Raw genomic sequence first — 19,272 nt, forward strand, 5'->3', positions numbered from 1 at the left:
ACTTGTAAAATACGTGTTTCTGATCATCTAACTTGTCCCGCTGTTCATATACGGTGCTTTCTACCGTATTCAGTCGTATCATGTGCACACATGATGAGCCAACATGGCAGGGGCCCACTGTTAGCGGTGGGTATAAATCTTCAAATAAAATGAAAAATGTTGAACCGGCAGTGGGAGTTGAGCAGAAGACCTGCTACGATCCACCTCGCTTCGGTAACCACTTGACCTATATATTGTTCACGCTTATGGAGCACAATTAGCTTTATATAAGACATACTTTACGAGTTAAAATAGAAACCAAAACGAGAAAAGGGGAAGGCACCGGTTCAAACCTATGACCACATAAGCTCGCCGCATGTGCGAGCACCAACCATCCGGCCACAATGAGTTAAAAAAAATCAGCCACAATGATATTTAAATAGATAAACACAATTTATCTTATGTATTCTTCTTTCTTTTTTCTATTTAAGAAAATTACTTATATTCTAGAAAAATATTTTGGACAAATCAACTAGATTTTTATTTGAATTCGTGTAATTTTAAATTTAAAAATCTAGACAAAACCAAATATAGTGCAGAATGAGTGTACGTACTTTTTTAGACAAATCAACTAAATTTTTGTCTGAATTCAAATAATTTTAAATTTAAAATGTAGACAAAAAATATAGTGCAGAATGAATGTACGTAAATTACTTTGGACAAATCAACAAATTTTTTGTTTGAATTAAAATAATTTTAAATTAAAAAATCTAGATAAAAGAAATTATAGGTCAGAATAAATGTACGCAATTATATTTGGACAAACAAACTAATTTTCTGATTGAGTTTGAATAATCTAGATAAAAGAAAATATAGTTCATAATGAATATACGTCAATTTCTTTCAGACAAATCAACAGAATTTATTTTAAATTCGAAAATATAGATAAAAAATTATAAGGAAAAAATAATGTACATATTTTTTTGGAGAAATCAACAAAAAAATTGTTTGAATTAAAATAATTTAAAATTTAAAAATATGGATAAAAGTTAGTATAGTGCACAATGAATATACACATTTCCTGAGGACAAATCAACAAAATTTTGTTTGAATTCGAATAATTTTAAAGTTGAAAATCTAGAGAAAAGGAAATATGGGTCAGAATGAATGTAAATATTCTTTTTTGGACAAATCATCTAATTTTTTTTAATTTGAATACTCTATATAAAAGAAATATAGTTCATAATGAATGTACGTAAATTTATTTCGAACAAATCAGTGGAAATTTTGTTTGGAGTCAAATAGTTTTAAATCGGAAAATCAAGATAAAAGAAAATATAGGTCTGAATGAATTTACGTATTTTTTTTCTGGAGAATCAAATAATTTTTGTTTGAATTCAAGTAATTTTAAATTTAAAAATATAGATAAAAGAAAATGTAGTGCAGAAGGAATGTATGTAATTTTCTTCCGAACAAATCAGCCGAAGTTTTGTTTGAATCTGAATAATTTTAAATTTGAAAATCTAGAGAAAAGAAAATATATTCAAAATGAGTACTTTTATCCAAGAGGTGATACACCTTAGTAGTCCAAATGAAACAACAAGCACGATCAGTTGTGGTGGTTAGATCGCTAGCGCTATTACAACAGTTCGCTTTTTCGAACTCGCTCCGTCCCATTTTTTCTAGGCTAATATGTTTACAGCGAATACTGATGGGTGGGACCCAACGGGCAACTATTGTTGGAGTGCTTTTGTACAAAGTAAAAAAAAACAAGCGTGTTTCTGCAAAAAAACATCACGTACACTAACCACCGACAATGGGCCCTGGCCACAATGGCATTGCCACGTAGGCAGCAAATACACCCACATACGGGAAATGTGGCCGTATTTGCACGCCCGCGCAAGTTTGATGACCAGAAACACGTATTTTGCAAGTTTGTGCACCAAACTGACCGTCACGTGCAAGTTGTAAGACTTCTAGTGTATTTACCTCTTTAATTAATAAAGATGAACATTTGATTTAAAATGCTCATCTACTGTGCCATGTCTGATATTTTGGACCCCAACTACAAAACAATTAGTCAAAAATGCTCAGCTGCCACCCGCTGACCACCCTGTATCTGTCCGTGAAGTGAGGCGGGAGCCGACCATCCAACCGTGGCTGCATATATTTCAAACCGAATTTTAACAAATCAAATGATCTTCATCTAAACTGAAGCACATTCATTATATATTTTTGACATATTTCATTAAACAAAAGCGACCAGACCTAAACCTAGTCTAAACCTACGATGACGGTCGTCCTCCAATTAATTCCTTGTTGTTCACCTTCGGCGTTGATCGTGCCCATGCCCGGCGGCGCTGAGACTCATGAAGTGAAGGTGCGATCGCCAGTGAGGAAGAGTAGGACATGGGACACGGACCAGCCCACTCGGGACTTGAGGCCTTGCCGCCTCCCATGCACTACTCGTCAGAGTCCGCGACCTGTCCGCGAGACACCAGTGGGCATGAGGTCGACAATGGCCGTCGACGAGGCGGCGTCGTGGTCAAAGCGGCGCCAATGAAGTACAATTGGCGGCACGGACAACGCGCAACTGCCGGCGTTCTTGTACGCGATCGCGTGCGGCGGCAGTGCCTCCTCCCAGTCTGACTATGCCGCGAGCGTGTTGTAGCGGGTGCGAGCGCCCACGGCCTAGTAGAACGCCAGCGTTGGCGACAAAGTTGGGGTTCTCCGTGAGTCGCGACCATGGCCGCTGCGGCCTCCTTATTCGCGAGCTTGCCGTAGATTTGGTCCTTCCCCAACCGGTGCTGCTCAATAGGGAGAGGTTGTAATGCTGCTCCTCCTGCGCCTGCCGAAACGTTGATACTAGCTGCGGCGCTGGCTACTCCCCCACCATGGCGGCGTTGAAGTGCACCTGCTCCATGGTCAAACCGGCATGGAACAACGCGGTCAGGACTGTCGACTTGCCGTCAAAGGCCACCTCCATCGTCTGGTTGTCTTCGGAGACCTCCAAGGAGCTGGCGAGAAGGCCGACCTCTATACGCCTCGCACGACGGCCTTGTAAGTCGGTGACAAGGGCGGCCAACTCATTCTTCTGCTCCGTCGAGAGGCAAGGTGGTAGAGCTCGCGGTCATGGTGAAAGTGGTGCACGAAGGAGGATGTGATGTGAAGAGGACGGTGGTGTGGTGCGGTTTGTGCCAGGCATGGGCTCGTTTAAATAGCGGGTGTCGGCCAAGGCAAGCGGCGGGGTGCCCATCTCGGAGCGGGTTTCTCGGACGGCGTGCATGTTTAATGTTGGCAGGCAGATGAATAGGCTGCCCATTTGAATGTGGTACATATCCGTCCTGTCATGTCCACTAACGTTGCTCCGACATTGAACAGATGCAGTGATAGGGACGCGGCACAAATGACACTCTCGAACGGCACGTCTGTTCAATGCTGGCACCAGTGAGAGGCTGCGTCTGCTCTAGGCGGACATGAATGCGGCGCCCGCGCTCTCGAACGGCATGAATGTTCGCCAACCACTTCCCGTAGGAGAGGGCTCATGCGCGAGAGAGGGTTTTGGGTGGGACATGGTTGTCGTACGTGTGCGCGGCAGTGTTCCAAACGCCCAGAGAGCCCCCTGGTTTACGGGAAAATGGACACCCGAACCCCTTCGCGGAATGATGGGGTACCACCTTAGATGGCTTGTAGCATCCGGACAGCTCAGTCATGCAGGTTGTTTAAGGGACAACTTGGTCCACCACCACTATCGCTACCCCCGTCGTTTCCGAAGGACGCCACTTGGCAAAGCCCACGAGACGGTTATGTCGGTCGGCTCTCATGCTGCGGTATGGAGTCCACGGGCATGGCGAGGCATGTCAGACAGAGTAGCGAGGTCTGTTGAGTGGCATCACAAGTCGAAGGGCAACGGCCGAGCGGTGTCAGTCAAGGCCCTTACTGGCACTCGCCACGGTGGTGGCGACTCCCCACCATACTCCATGCAGATGAGGTGAACGATGGTGGCCATTAGCATTCCTCGGGGCTGATCAGAGGCAGTGGCCTCTGGCACATCTCACCAATGACATAGAGGAAGGTCGGCGGCGGCAAGGGATGGACAGTGGCCTTTTCCAGCGACACCCTAGCAAGAGGCTAGGTTAGGCCAACCCAAGACAAATTGGATGCAGTGGCATCTTGGGTGTTGCATGGATAGGGGGCAGTTCCGATCTAGTAGCAGTGTAGCACGAGCGCCGACGCGCACAACACAGTAAAAAAGAACCATCTCCCTCCCCCTCTCGATCCTCTCTCCCTAGCGTAGATGTCGCCCCTCCAATCTTGTCGTCGCCGTTCCGAAGGAAACAAAGGTCATGCCGATCTAGGAACAACGCTCCATCATGCCATTCCGGCAAGCCATCAAGAGCGGCAATGGGGAACTTCGCTGCCGAACGCAGCGTGGGAAGGGGATCCCGTGGTCTCGCCATCATACATGGGGCTTGGCCGCTATCTGTACACTCGTACCACTTTGTATATCTCTTCACCTTATCGTGCATTGTTGATTTGTATCATGTGAAACTAATGCATCCCGGCAACATACGTTGGTGTGCACTGAGCCACATAGATCGGAATGACATATAAGTGAGGGGAATGATACCATCAAAACTAACTGACAAGATCCTCAGAGAGCCAATAAATCTGGCGCCACCTAACCGCACAAACCTTTCATCGTGGCCTAGTCGAGAACGTCCTCAAGGTAGAGTGAGGCCAGAGAAACCTTAATCCGGCACGCCGTCGCCACCAAAACCTTGTCGTTGCCGCCAAAAAAACAAAAACCTAATATAAAAAATAAGAACTTACTAGAACTTGAAAAACGAAAGATACGAGTCCCCACCCCTTTGGCAGCCGATGAACTGTCCGATGGGGGAGAGTAGGGAACCAAGGAGACGGCGTGGTGGCAAGGGTCAGGGAAAGCAACCCCTTGGAGTCCACGGTTCCCTTCTTGAAGGCGTCGTCGCGGCTCTCACCGCCCGTCATGCGGCTCCGGGGGAAACTCCGATTCTCGGATCGGGCGATGGCGGCGCTCCGGTGTCGTATCCTTCCTGAAGGCACCGCCTTGGAGTCCACGGTTCGTTATATGCGGCTTCATCTCTTCGTGGTAGTGTGCTAGGGGTGGTGTTGCTGAGCTCAGCGCTTTTGTATCCTGCCTTGGGTGTGTGTGGTGTTGGCGTGCATTTGTATTGGATGATGTGGATCTTTGCTTTATATATATAAAGCGGGGCGAAAGCCTTTTTCGGCAAAGCAACCCCTCGTGACGAACCAGTTTTTCTTTTAGCGCTGCTATACGTACGATCAAACTTCATACGATTTTGCGTACGAGCAGACTGTTTTGGTGTAGTGGACCCAAACATTGGAAACGGGCCTGTGTCTTGTAGTATAAAATTGTATAGGAAAAACATCATACGCAAGGCAGTTTCGTTTTTTTTTTACTTTCTTAGGAAAGAACCATTCGATTAGACAGATGGAGCTTAGCTCACGCTGTCAGTCTGACACAGGAGTGGAATAATCTCCGCATAAGCACGCTGCATGAGACCATAATCACGTTCTCAGCAGTCAAAATTTGTCAAAAACCAGCTAGCTTAGCTGACCTGTACCCATCCTGCCACGTGAGGCCAACACAAGGTACGACACCTTTGCAGGTTATTTTTTGTTGTACGCACTCGCTTCGTACGTGGTGTACGCAACAACGAGCGGAGTATCAACCGCTATTCAAGGCGGTGTGTACGCTTTTGGAGCAGGTGGCTACGAAGGTTTTTACCCAACATGGATGGCAGCATAATCTTCGGCTCAGTCCATCATCTCTTTCGACATAGGCATAGTGTCGGTCTATGAACTCTACTGTTGCCGAATTATCGGTCTTTTATCTTTCTGTTTATCAGACTACTGGTGTTTGGCTGTGTGCATCCTAATTATGCAGAGGCCGGGTGATACTCTTAATGTTTTGTATCACTTTGAGACTAGCCACAGTGGGAGTAAATTCAGCAGTAATATCGAGTCCAACTCAGCAAATTTGCTTATGGGATAATGAGTTAATGAGGGAAGAGATAGTTTGAGTAACTTAGCTAGTTACAGCAACATCACATGTTCCCATGCAATATGAGTCTATAACCTAATAAATGAAGTTTTGCATGACACCACACTTATGTTACTACCCGCTATGAAGATAGTAACATAGTCTAAGAATATGTGATTACTAGTGTATGTTACTACTAATGTATGTTACTCTTCATTGAAGCTATATTTTGAGATAATAAAAGCTCCATTTATCGAAAAGGTACGACAACACCGTGGGCCCGTCAATACATGAGGCAGCATATGAACGAAGCACTGCAGAACCTTGTGCGAAACTACTACCTTCGCAGCGTATATAAACCACCAGGCCCGCCTCAGCCGTTCCTTGCAGCCGCCCGCCTACTCGATTATAGTTTCTCGAGATCTCTCCGGCGCCCGGCTAGCTGCTACGCGGTACCTACCTAGGCAGTGGCGGGCGTTGCCATGGCCATGGAGGAGCACAAGCCGCTGGCGGCCATGGTGGTGGTGCAGTGCATCTACGCGGCCATGGCGCTGTGGGCCAAGGCCATGTTCAGCCGCGGCATGAACCCCATGGTGTTCGTCGTCTACAGGCAGGCCATCGCCACCGCTGTCCTCGTCCCCATCACCTTGCTCGCCAACAGGTAAGACAAGATCGATCCCCCCCCCCCCCCCCCCCTCTCTCTCTCTCTCTCTCTCTCCTTCTCCCACTTCATAGACATCCGTTGGTGTAAATATATTGTCTTTTCTCCAGGAAGAGGCTGAAGGAGATTGTTTGCATCGGGACGACAGGCTTCGCGCTGGTGTTCTTGGCCTCTCTCGTCGGGTACGTCCATGCCTTCTCGCGGTCTTGCGAACGGTCACGTGCTGAGCTGAGCACCGAAGCGATCGAACAGTCTTGTTTACATTACTGATCATTTCTTCCTCAGAAAAAAACATTACTGATCATTTCATTTGGTGTGTATATCTGCAATGAATCAACAGGGCGACGGCGAATCAGTACATGTACTACCAAGGCATCTACCTGGGATCATCGTCCATGGCGACGGCCATGACGAACCTAATACCGGCGATCACCTTCGTGCTGGCGACGTCAGTAGGGTGAGTACCGTTCCTGGAACTACAAGCACTAAGCAGCCGGCATTGCACTTTTCATTCACATCGTGTGTTCACAGTTCCTCATAATGCAAGTTTCATCATCTGTGGTCTAAAAAGGAAATCAGGCCATGAGCGCGTGCGCATCTTGTAGATCCCTCGCGTCACTGCTTAGTCAGCTGAAGGGTATCAGGCACGATAACTATGAATTAACTAATGGGGCACTTAGCTAGGGTCATCATATATGTACTTCTCAGTATGTATAGATCCACAGAATATCCTATTCCTATGGGACAATTAACTGTGAATAACAAGGCAACTTGTGCCCTCAACCACTAAGTAATCCAATTTAATTTGTCAGCGTTCGAGCTTATAATGGTAAGTGCGGGAAGCGCACGCATGTCTGCGCTGTGTGGCTGATCGATGCTTGGAGCTTCCGCAGTATTCGTGCCTGCATGGTAGACGTAGACGTGAAATGTTATCTGGTGTGGGCGTGTGTGGCTTGAATACGTAACATGTGTGCGGTGTTCATCATCCTCTGTGTCTAGGTTACCTCCCAATAAGTTGTGGTGAACGACGATTCCCCGGGACTGTCGGCATCTTGTGCTCTTCCTGTTTCTGTCAGTTTTCCCACTGATCGTGCAGATCGAACATTCTCTGAAACAAATAAACACCTGGGTACAGAGGGCTAAATGCTTCGGGTCTAGCATGTTTCTTCTGTTCCAAAGTAGTACTAAACACTATATTACCTGTAAGGAAATTGCTAGTAACAAAAGTCATCTGCCCTAGACCCCTGGTTCATCAAGCACAGATCTGTGACAAGCAGTAGCAGTTCCACTTGGCTACTACAGATTGCAATAAAGGCTGTCCTTCTAGGACACCAGTACAGTAGTGCCGACTAGGTACTTGGGGGGCTACGTACGGGGCATCATTATTTGTGAAACCCTTGGGACAAAATGCAAATAACTGTTACTATGAGTGTTACTGGGGCTGGGCATTCTAAATAAGTGGGCTTCTTGCTCTTTAGTGAAGTATTTACTGAAACGCTGAATTACAAAAGTGGAATTAGTTACTAATGAAATTACCGCCGGCTCATGAACGCAGTCTAGAAAGCGTGGAGATCAGGAAGCCGCGAAGCTTGGCCAAGATATTCGGCACCGCCGTCTGCGTCGGAGGCGCCATGGTCATGACCTTCCTCAAGGGTCCCAAGCTGCTGCACGACTCGCTGGGCGTCGGCGGCGCCGGGCTGGACCTGGACGACCTGCTTCTTCTCAACTCGCCGGCGAGCCGGAACTGGGTGATGGGCGCGCTGTTCCTCGTCGGCAGCAGCTCCTGCTGGTCGCTCTGGCTCATCATACAGGTCGGTGTCAGTCAGTCAGCCAAGGAGATCTCCACGGAAGGGGAGCACAATATCCATCGCGAGGACTTGAACCTTGTACTATTTCACAGGTTCCGATCTGCAAATCGTACGTGGATCCCCTGACGCTGTCGGCCTGGATGTGCTTCCTGTCCACGGCGCAGATGGCGTTGCTCAACTCCTTCGTGCTGCCGGACCTCGACGCCTGGAAGATCAACTCGCTCTTCGAGCTCATGGGCTGCATCTTCGCCGTAAGTTCATCGTCGTCCCATCCACTTTCAGTATTTCCCGGCCGTGTCGCCGCCGTTTCCGCGGACAAACAACTTGCTACGGAGTATATACAGCTGTTGAACAATGTGGATCGTTGGGCATGCAGGGCGCGGTTGGGTCAGGCGTGACGTTCTACCTGCAGTCGTGGTGCATAACGGTGAGGGGCCCTCTCTACTCGGCCATGTTCAACCCCCTCTGCACCGTCGTCACCACCGTGCTCGCCACCGTCATCCTCCACGAACAGCCACACATCGGAAGGTGCGTCTTACTGTCTGCAACTTCAGCTGTTCGGTTTTGCTGATCCTGCCATTCTATTACACCCTCCGTTCCGAATTACTTGTCGGAGGTGTGGATGTATCTAGATGTATTTTAGTTCTAGATACATCCATTTCTACGACGAGTAATTTAGAACGGAGGGAGTACTTCTCAGCTTACTTGAGAAAACCGGTTCTGCTTGTCCAGCTTGTTGGGTGCATTCGCCGTCGTCGCCGGGCTGTACATTGTGCTGTGGGGCAAAGCAGGGGACGCCAAGATCCGGCGGGCGGCGGAGCACGCCGAAGATCTGGAGAAGACATGGTCGGGCTCGCAGCTCCTCGACGCGGAAAGTACGATCACCGAGCCGCTCCTAGCGGACGACAACCAGATCGAGAAGTAGCCAGGGGCTCTACAATTTTGGAATGGCCAGTGGTCTTTCCCAGCTCATGGTCCCATGTGTTTTTGTAGCTTCAGGGTTGTTTTTTGAGGGAGAGTACTAGTGTGCTGGTGGAGCATGTGGGCATGGGCATCATGTCGCCGCTGATGTACAAAATATAATGCCCGTGAATGTTGCTGTGTCCCACAAATTTAAGATGAGTCAGGGGGTGCTTACCAATTACGGCAACACTGTCTTCACAATTCGGTGGCTACAATCAATCGTACTTTCACCGTGTCATGGGTTTGATTTCCGCTTGATCACGCAGAAACTTGAGAGGCGAATCTGGCTTCTTGACCGACACTGACAGTGCGCACCTGCAGTCATTGTGCATTTCAGTGAGGACTAACGCCAGGCGGCGAGCTAACGGATGAAAATGAAAGGTGCTAAAGAAACAGGAAAAATAGTGCCGCCGGCGACACGGTGCCAGCCAATTCAAGATAGGAGAGGAGAACTCGGGCACGAATGCCGCGGAAACCAATTGATTAGAGGGGAATGAGTCACGGAATCGAAGAGAAGGACAAGACAACATGATCACTGTGCATACTTTAAGGCGAAAATTCCAAGCCTGGCGATTCACTCACGCATGCTCGCCGCATCACCACAGGCAGCCGGCGAACAGTCATCGGTCGCCGATTCACTCACTGTGCATACTCTGACTGCAAAGCCCGAACCATAAACAAAATTAGCACGCAAAACCTGGCTTGTCCGCCGCACATGGATGCTCCTACTTAGCCGGCGGCTGCCGAGAGCGCGCGCGGCGGATCTCTCGCGCGCGATGGCGATGGCGGGCGGCGGCTGGCGGGCGTGGGCGGAGCGGCACAAGCCGTGCGTGGCCATGGTGCTGGTGCAGCTCTTCTACTCGCTGGTGGACATGGCGCTCAAGACGGCCTACGGGCTGGGCATGCGCCCCATCGTCTTCGTCGCCTACCGCCAGGGCATCGCCGCCGCCGCGCTCCTCCTCGCCTCGCTCGCCGCCAGGGGGCTCACGCTGCGCCCCATGGCCGTCGGCCCCCGGGCCTTCGCCCTCCTCTTCCTCGCCTCCCTCGCCAGGTGCGCAACCACGTCGCTTCCATCTCTGATCCCGCCCGCATCCCTCGTGTTGCTGATAGAGTAGATACATGCCGGTCGATGTTGCAGCGCGACGGGGCAGTACTTCTACTTCATGGGGCTGCAGCTCGCGTCGCCGTCCATGGCCAGGGCCACCACCAACCTCGCCCCGGGCATCACCTTCGCCATCGCCGCCGTCATCGGGTACTCGCTCTGCTCCTCCTTCCCTTTCTCCGCCTCACGTCATGTGTCCGTCGCCGGTGCGTCAGACAGAGCCAGCTGGCCGTCCGATTTCCTTCTTTTTTGTCCCGCTTGTAGCTACTCATTTATTTTAGGCCCACCAGCAATGAGACATATGCCCATCAGGCCCGCCCATTGATGGTTTGGGCTTGTGGGTTTCGTATGGTCCACCACGACTCCTCCATTTCGATTTCGGCCCACTAGTGGAGTGACTCGAAACGCTTGACCGATCATCCCATTCCCACGCTTTTCGCAGGCTGGAGAAGGTGGACTTGAGGAGCTCAAGGAGCATCGCCAAGATCGTCGGCACCGTCGTCTGCCTTGCCGGAGCAATGCTCATGGCGTTCTTCAAGGGCCCAAAGCTTCTCGGCGCCCTCCTCCTGCCGGCGACCGGTGACTGGGTGAAAGGCGGCATCTACCTCATGGGGAACGCCTTCTGTTTCTCCATATGGTACATCTTGCAGGCAAGCATTGCATTGCATGCACCTTGGCTTGAAAACATTTATCCCGTTTCTATTAGATTATGGACAACTAGGAAATAGGCCCGTGCGTTGCAACGGAAGGAAAATAATATCTCAGCATTCCCCGTATCTCCGCACACACTCTTCCACGTCCTCTTTGTGAACACAACACCCGATCTATATTGTGGCTTAGCCTGCTTTCTGCCATCGTTGGCCCGCGAGATCTTGATAGTGGTGGGGTTGGTCGGTGTGGTGGCGACCACCCAACTGATGCCCTTTTGTCCTCCGGGTCCTCCTCCGTCTCGAAGTTGTGGTTGCATTCTCATTTGGTTGCTACACGGCGACCTTCGAGGCACGGTTGCTTCGACTATTCTTTCCTACGATGATGTAACCGGAGGATTACTAATTGCAGCGCATAAATTTTGCTTCATTGGCATAATTAGCGCATAACCAGGCATGAATGTCCCTTCATTATCAGGGTTTATTCTCTTTGACTATTTTTGCGCTCATGTGCCCACGTTTTTTATTAATTAGAGCAAAACCAGCATATTCTCTTTTATTAGCACATGCCCACAATTTTTTTAATTATAGGCTATAGCCAACCAGCATATTGTCTTCTATTGGCATGTGCAAGTTACCTCCGGCAATAATTTGTGGAGTACCACGTTCTGCACATGATTCTCGAGACAACTTCCTTATTGTCACACAACCTTCTTATTTCCAGACAACGTAGGCACATACAAAACGGGTGTGATTTAGTATAAAATTCCAAGGTGAGACTGTTCCTATCATAATTGCAAGTTATCTGAGTTTTGGCTTTGTCCGCCGACACAATACGGAAGGTTCATAGTTCAATCGCCTCGCGCCCTTAATATTTTGCTTCTTGTCAGTGTGACAGAAAAAAGAAATTTGTGGTAGGCCCATTTGGGGATAAGCAAAAAATGGGGAACTACGTGTGGAATGGACGGAACAAAATCTATACGTATTTTTTTGCTTTTCACGGGGCAGCTGTGTGGGAGCTACTATATGACGCTAGTTGCACAAAATAGCGCGTGGAACGCACAACCAATCCCGTCTGGGCCAGCTACTGGCACGCACCAAAATGACCTGTGTTTGCAGGGCACGACTAATAATCCAGAAAAATGACAGGTTGAACGATCGAAAAGATGACCTTAAAGACTCGACCACGTGCTGCTAGCCATGGCAACAAACACCTACAGCTAACGAATGGCCAGCGCGAATATTTAAGAACATACTACAACATCAGATTTATTTATTTTTGATTTTTTTTAAAAAATATGAATTGCCGAATATTCTTGGAAAATTGGACATTTTTTGAAATTACGAACAATATTTTTAATATTCCATCCAATTTGAAAAAAAGCATGAACAAAATCTGAAACCGCATCATTTTCTGAAGACATGAACCTTTTATGAAAACACAAACGGTTATTGAAGTTGTGACCGACTTTTAAAAATGGAACATGTTTTGAACATTCCGAACAATTTTATAAAATTCATTTTTAAACACGGACATTATTTTGAATTTGTGAACATTTTACTAAAACAAGAATATTTTTTGAATTTGAAATATTTTAAAAATGCATTTTTTTTCAAAAATACCAATTTTTTTTTTGAATATGTCCTTAATTTCGAAAAAAAATGGGAATGAGAATTTGTTCCAAACATTTTTGGAAACGGGAACACAATATTGTAATTCTGAACATTTTTCAAGAATTTGAAAATAAAACAAAATTCTGAACTTTTTACTCCCAGTGCAGCAGATAGTTAAAATAAATAAATGGAAGGAAACACGAAATGGGCCGGCACGGTTTTGTGCGCCCCGTGCGAAGGTCTAACTATCTGCCGCACTGGGCGTCAAATAGTGTCTTCGCAGCTTCCTGAGCAGGCAAATAAGTGGGCTGGCTATGCTGGGCCACAGCGTGTGCGGCCCAAATACGAAAAATCTGGATTGCTAAAATAAAAAACAGGCGGACGCACAAATATTTAGTACCACCTCGGATAGAACAATAAATTTTGACGGTGAACGGATGAAAAAATTGGAGAAACGCACCTTGCTTTATTAGTAGGTATAGAAATGTGTATGTTCTGTGCGATTGATTGGTTTCTGAATGATAATGATTCGCGGTCATTTTCAGGTACCGGTCTGTAAATCCTATCTCGATCCACTATCCTTGGCAACCTGGATGTGCTTCCTAGCGACCTTGCAATGCGCGGTGATGGCCTTCTTCCTAGAAGCCAACTACATGGAGATCTGGAAGCTTGCTTCTATTTGGGAGCTCCCCTGCATCTTATACGGAGTAAGTTTTGGTCCATTTAAATGCACGCATGGCATCAGAGCAATCCACATGTTATTCTGAACTGCGTTGAATGTTGATATATAACGAGTTTGGCCACTCAACAACACTGAACAATTTTTGCAGGGCGTTTTCGCATCGGGCGCAAACTTTTTCATGCAATCTTGGTGCATATCAGTGAAAGGCCCACTTTACAGCGCAATTTTTACACCGCTGAGCGCGGTCATCACAACAATATTATCTACGCTCGTCCTTCACGAGGAACTGCATATTGGGAGGTATGTCGACTGAACTTCCTATTCTGCTCAGTGCATAATCACTGCTACCGTGGATGATGTTTACGATGAAACTGTCTGTGTGCAGCGTGTTGGGTGCTATTGTGATCATCCTAGGCCTGTATGTCGTGCTGTGGGGTAAAGCTGATGACGCAAGCAGTGAGGGGCTGGCCATCCGTTCTGATGATTCTGAAAGCATTTTAGAGCAAGATTGCATGGGTGTGAAAGTAGAAAGTGGGACCAATCTTTCAGAACCATTGTTATTATCTGAAAACGCGGACGCTGATGCTTCGAGATGCCAATGATATTGCAGTTTTTCGAATCAGCTTCTAGCCTTTGAGTATTAATGATCCCCTTTTCTGATACTTCTTCCACTGCTTGCTTGTTGCCAAAATATGTGTATATATTTTTCATTTGATAGTCCTTGGCCAATGGCCATGCTAAAATTATCAAACACAGTCTGAACACAAATGCTTAATGTGCCGAGCATATATTTGACCCAGACAGTCAGGAACCTATCGCTGTCTGGCATTATTAGGATTAATCAGGGAACATGGGAGATATTGGAAGATGCCAATTGGCAAGGACCGAGACGTATGTTAAGAATGACTACTAGTCTGACTAGAGAGTAGAGAGTCACACAGAAGGGACGACAAGAAGGCGATGCCTGGCTACAACTATTCTTGCAAGTGAAAGTGAAACGGGGAGGATATCTCTTCCTTTGTTTCCTTGCGACAATATTACCTAAGCTCTTCCTTCATGAAGAACTCCATACTGGGAGGTACGCACTAACTTTATTCCTCATTAGGTCCACTGAATTCTTCTGTGTTCAGTGGATAATAACTCTTTGCTGTGGCTGATGTTTACAGTGACTTTTTTTCTTTCACGCAGCGTATTAGGCGCTGTCACCATCGGCCTCTATGTAGTCCTGTGGGGTACAGAAGATGATGGAGAGAGTGAGAGCATGGTAGAACAAGATAACATCGTTGTAAAAGTAGAGAGTGAGAGCCATTGTTATCTGAAAACGCGCACGCTGATACTACTTCGACATGTCAATGACATTGCACTACTCTAAAAATCAGCCTTTGGCCTTTGAACTGATAATCAGCTGTCTCCCATACTTCCTTGGACTGTCTGTCAGCCAGCAAAACAAAATTGTTCGTGACTTTGTACCCATGCATGCTAAAATTATCAGACACGGAGTCTGGCAGCCTGCTGAACGCATATGATCCGCAGAGCAGATTTGACCCAGGCAGCCACGAACCCATCGCTGTCCGTCATTACTGGGATGACTGAGCCAACATGGAAGATATGTTAGCTATTAAGACAGTGAGGCCTATGTTCAGAAGGGCTACTGGTCCAACATGAAAGAGTCGCGCAGAAACGACATCAAGAAGGCGGTGCGATGCCTAGCTACAACTGCTGTTTGCAAACGAAAGTGAAACGAGGAGGATACCTTCTTGGTTGTGGTGGGCTGGACTTGCCTCTCTCATGAACCATGATCCAACACATCTGTCTTCATAGCTTGCCTTTCTAGTAATGCTTCGGTGGGAAGGATGGCACAAATAGTCGAGAAGATTGAGAGCATGCCTGCGCGTCTGTCTGCCACCTTGTATGCATATGGGGCGGTAATTAGGTGAACAACTTCAGGCAGTTTCTCCTTTACTGATAATGAACAAAATGTGGGTGACACGCCGGAGAACCAAGAAAGTGAAGGTGACACAGACCGATGTGCCCATCGCGCTTAAAAGCCATCTTGGAAAAATACAGCCTTAGATAAGGTCCAAGTTTAAAAATCAAATGGATTATGCAGCACGCTGCTGTCAAAACACTGAATGAGCAATGCATCAACCATTTAAAACACTTGATGTTCAGATGGGCAGTTTTATGCCCCCTGGTGACTTTTCAATAAAAAACACTTGATGTCAAAATGAATGCTACTACTTCACGAGCGAATTTCTAGAATAAACTTGTGACTTTGTGAGTCAAGAAACAATCAAAGGTGCAGATCAATTGAAAAAGATGGACAGAAGTAGATATAATATGAAATAAATAACTCCAGAATAATCTGTTACATATATAATGGTCTGCGATAATAAATATCAAAGAACAGAAAATATATATACACAACCCTCCTCATGACCACGGAGTAAAACCTAACTAGTAGGTGATCAGAGCACATCTCGCCTGTACAAAGCTAGATCAGGCCATCCTAAGAGAAACACGACGACGAAGATGCATGACACGACGAGACGATCGCATCCATCCAATCCAAGCAATAAATAACCGAGCCAAGCGCGCGATCAAGCGTACGCGCCCTGCTGCTTGTACCCGCCGCCGTTGCGGTGGTCGCGGCGGTTGTTCCTGAAGGCGCAGCAGCCGACGGAGTAGACGATGACGATGAAGACGAGGAAGACGATGTTGATGATGGCGGAGCGCTTCCAGTTGCGCTTGAGCGTGGCCACCACGCCGGCCTTGCACGACTGGCAGCCGTAGCAGAGCGCCCCGTCGTCGTTGGACCACGCACCGCAGTCGGGCTCCGTCGACTTGGCCGGGCCGCTCCACTGCGTGCCGTTGACGTAGGTGAAGCCGCAGCTGATCGGAGGCTTGCAGCAGCCGGACTGCGGGCAGGGAAAGATGAAATGGTCAGTCAGCCGCCATCGCAAATAGAATAGTCGAGTAAATTATTTCTTTTCTGACCCTCGTTTTTATTTTTATAGATAGAAAGAGATAATTTGGTCACGTAGCAGTTGAATTGTGCGACCTAATAATAGGAAAGTTTGGTAAAATGGCACCCAAGCGTTGAGATGGAGGTGCCACTGCCACACTCGTGGTCTGGTTCCACGTTGCAACGGTCAGAACGTTTGGAAAGAATTTAATGCAAAGCCGGCCTGAGGGTTGCTTTGGGTCGAAGAAAAATCACTAAAAATCAGGAGCAATCCGTTGACAATCGGGAGGATCATATCAAACATTGCTGCTATTCAAAACGTTCTTCTGCACTTGATGATTTCTTTACTTTTTAACCACGCATGCAACTATCATGCGGAAATGGTAATGAAGTTGGGACTAGTTGATTATTGTCTGCGCTCGTGAGCAAGTGGAGCAATTTGATTGACCCTCTCTACATGATGCTGACCTCTGGCACAACCGTACACGTAAACATCACACCAGATCAAGTTGTGCTACTACAATTTCTCAAGCTGCAATTTGTTGACTTTGGGCATGAGGTACTACTACCTTATCCTCCTCCCTAGTCAGAAATATCTCGGCGAGCACATACGCAGACACGTGAAAAAGAAGTCATTTTCCATACTGATTCAAAGTTCAAACACAGGTTGGAAAAACTAACTAGTTTAACCAAATTCATCTCGGATGATCAAATATATTTTAGCGTGGATTTGTTATTGTCAGGCATGAAATGAAATGAATTACCTGGATGGGGGAGAGATCGGAGGACATGAACTGTTGGACCGTGTCCCTCCTGTCCTCGAGCGACTTGCAGACCTTGGCGTCCTGGAGGCACCCCCTGATCCTGTTCCAGTTCCTGTCGTTCTCCACCCGCCTCTGCAGCCAGGTGGAGTAGTCCCCGAGCCGGTACTCCTTGAACCCGCGGCCGGAGACGGCCTCGCCGGTGCCCTTGTGCGTGACGACGAAGGCGAAGACGGTGATGCCGAGGAGGACGACGATGAGCAGGAACATGGCGACGAGGTAGAACCAGAGGAGGCATGTCACGCGGCAGCAGGCGCCGACAAGCCCCGCGATGGAGACGAGCATGAGGAAGACCCCCAGGACGATGACCGGCGCCGCCAGGTACCGCTCGCACTCGGTGCCGTCGGCGCGCGCGCGCAGCCAGATACCCCCCGCCAGGATCGGCACCGAGAGGAGGAAGGTGATGGCGTTCAGGATCCCGATCATGGTGTTGCTCAGCCGCACCATCTTGGTCGGGCGCCGGCGTCGGCGTGCGGTTTCTTGGACGGGGGCGGGTGGCGGTTGGCGGTTGGCGCGGCGGTTTTCGAAAGGTTTTTGGGGAAGGGGGCGTGGCGCACGGTGTGGTCTGGGAATTGTGTGACGATGTGGGATGGTGGTGGGCGCGTATTTGTAGAGGGGGTGTGTGCGCGTGGATTGGATTGGGCCGGGTTGGGGTGGGCGGGAGGAAAGTTCTTGGGCTTTTCCTTTTTCGTGTGTGAGCGGAAAGGGGCGTGGCGGTTGCTGATGGATGGATCGTTCGCTGGGCACGGAAACTATTGACCGCGACTCTCGCACTCCAGGGGTCTGCACACGCACACGCAAGCGTATTGACCGGGGAACGCCTGGCTCGTGTCAGGGTCTCGACGAAGGGTTCAAAAATCAAAAGGTTGTGGGCTTGTGGCCATCAGGGGACGCTACTGTTCTTGAGATCACGCGTTTCCGGCCGCTCGCCGATCAGCGGAGGACCCCGAGACTTGGTGACGACAACGAAGTGTGTGTGAGCCGTGCACCGACGCGCTGAAGAAAAGTATGGCACACCCCTAGACGCACCACGTATGAATCGGTGCTAAAATTACCGTCGCACGCACGTCAGTCCACCAAGAAGTATTTTTCTCGTTTCACATTTTGTACACCGGAGAGATCTACTACTACTACAGACGACTGCATTCTGCGTCAATTCTAGTACCAGTACGAGAGCAAAACCCGACGGGTATCACATCGGTCGAAAAAAGGTACCGCGGCGCGCGCTGCTGCACGAAGCGGATGGCGGGTTTGACTTGTCTGCGCCTTGCCGCGTCCAAGGTGGCACGAGGTTCCAGTGCGCGTGTGGGAAGTGGCGTTTGGTAGCACTACTACGATTTCTCATTTCCCTCTGGCTGGCTAGCTATCTGCTTTCCGGCGGCCGGTTTGGTTTCGTCAACAAGGCACGCACGAGGGCTGCTTCTAAACCAAGCAGCGATAATAAATGGGGATCCATCCTACGCGGCGTGTCCTGACTCGTTTGTTAGCAATTGCGTTTGCCTCTTTCGTAAGCTAGGGACGCCACGCAAACGACGCTACCGTGCTGCTAGTATCGTTGCACCCAAACACACAAGAGCTCTCCCCTAGTCCACGTTCCATCATGTGAAATCGCGTCTAGTCTCGCGGGGCACCAATCATGCATCAAGGACCACATGTCGTCTACTTCAAAATGGTTTTTTTTAATAAAGACAACAAACAGTAGAAAAATATATCTTTTCAAAAAGGGCGACGCTAGCCGCGGGCGGACCGACCCAATTTTCGGCTGGTCTCCTAGCAGCCGCATGATTTAGTTGGTATCAACCATACAATTAGCCCTTGATTGAGTCAACGGACACGGCCCCTGTTATTCCATCAGCTCTTGGACGTTCACGGCACCTGCTCCTGCCCACGCCTATCAATGGCAGAGTCCCGGCTTTGGGGGTCGCTCAGGACCTTGTCTTCGGCCAGGTGGGCCCGGCCAAGGACTCCCATGTCGGTTCACTAA

The 19,272-nt window shown here is 48.5% G+C and overlaps 3 protein-coding genes across 3 annotated transcripts; 2 read left to right on the forward strand and 1 right to left on the reverse strand.

Moving 5' to 3' along the window:
* Nucleotides 1–6,343: 6,343 nt before the first annotated feature.
* On the forward strand, nucleotides 6,344–9,695 carry LOC109750640 (WAT1-related protein At4g30420). The gene is made up of 7 exons (XM_020309603.4): nucleotides 6,344–6,686; nucleotides 6,797–6,868; nucleotides 7,027–7,143; nucleotides 8,242–8,497; nucleotides 8,587–8,745; nucleotides 8,871–9,022; nucleotides 9,227–9,695. The coding sequence occupies exons 1-7, from the start codon at nucleotides 6,508–6,510 to the stop codon at nucleotides 9,417–9,419; spliced, it is 1,128 nt and encodes a 375-aa protein (XP_020165192.1). The 5' UTR covers nucleotides 6,344–6,507; the 3' UTR covers nucleotides 9,420–9,695.
* Nucleotides 9,696–9,959: 264 nt separating this feature from the next.
* Nucleotides 9,960–14,301, forward strand: LOC109750641 (WAT1-related protein At4g28040). The gene is made up of 6 exons (XM_020309605.4): nucleotides 9,960–10,508; nucleotides 10,596–10,709; nucleotides 11,002–11,209; nucleotides 13,366–13,527; nucleotides 13,651–13,802; nucleotides 13,888–14,301. Exons 1-6 carry the CDS (start codon nucleotides 10,177–10,179, stop codon nucleotides 14,102–14,104), a joined length of 1,185 nt encoding a protein of 394 aa, XP_020165194.1. The 5' UTR covers nucleotides 9,960–10,176; the 3' UTR covers nucleotides 14,105–14,301.
* A 1,531-nt stretch (nucleotides 14,302–15,832) lies between these two features.
* On the reverse strand, nucleotides 15,833–17,872 carry LOC109750642 (tetraspanin-8). The gene is made up of 2 exons (XM_020309606.3): nucleotides 17,232–17,872; nucleotides 15,833–16,420 (listed from the first exon to the last, which is right to left on the reverse strand). The coding sequence occupies exons 1-2, from the start codon at nucleotides 17,733–17,735 to the stop codon at nucleotides 16,103–16,105; spliced, it is 822 nt and encodes a 273-aa protein (XP_020165195.1). The 5' UTR covers nucleotides 17,736–17,872; the 3' UTR covers nucleotides 15,833–16,102.
* Between the last annotated feature and the right edge of the window lie 1,400 nt (nucleotides 17,873–19,272).

The sequence above is a fragment of the Aegilops tauschii genome, chromosome 5 (assembly GCF_002575655.3).
Source record: "Aegilops tauschii subsp. strangulata cultivar AL8/78 chromosome 5, Aet v6.0, whole genome shotgun sequence".
NCBI lineage: Eukaryota > Viridiplantae > Streptophyta > Magnoliopsida > Poales > Poaceae > Aegilops > Aegilops tauschii.

Excerpts from the sequence above, each read along its gene's own strand:
- LOC109750640 (XM_020309603.4), top strand. The coding sequence starts at position 6,508 with ATGGCCATGGAGGAGCACAAGCCGCTGGCGGCCATGGTGGTGGTGCAG. Across the intron at positions 6,869-7,026 it reads TTCTTGGCCTCTCTCGTCGG|GGCGACGGCGAATCAGTACA; the intron begins GTACGTCCATGC and ends ATGAATCAACAG. Across the intron at positions 8,746-8,870 it reads TCATGGGCTGCATCTTCGCC|GGCGCGGTTGGGTCAGGCGT; the intron begins GTAAGTTCATCG and ends TTGGGCATGCAG.
- LOC109750641 (XM_020309605.4), top strand. The coding sequence starts at position 10,177 with ATGCTCCTACTTAGCCGGCGGCTGCCGAGAGCGCGCGCGGCGGATCTC. Across the intron at positions 10,710-11,001 it reads GCCATCGCCGCCGTCATCGG|GCTGGAGAAGGTGGACTTGA; the intron begins GTACTCGCTCTG and ends CGCTTTTCGCAG. Across the intron at positions 13,803-13,887 it reads GAGGAACTGCATATTGGGAG|CGTGTTGGGTGCTATTGTGA; the intron begins GTATGTCGACTG and ends GTCTGTGTGCAG.
- LOC109750642 (XM_020309606.3), bottom strand. The coding sequence starts at position 17,735 with ATGGTGCGGCTGAGCAACACCATGATCGGGATCCTGAACGCCATCACC. Across the intron at positions 16,421-17,231 it reads CCGATCTCTCCCCCATCCAG|TCCGGCTGCTGCAAGCCTCC; the intron begins GTAATTCATTTC and ends CCCTGCCCGCAG.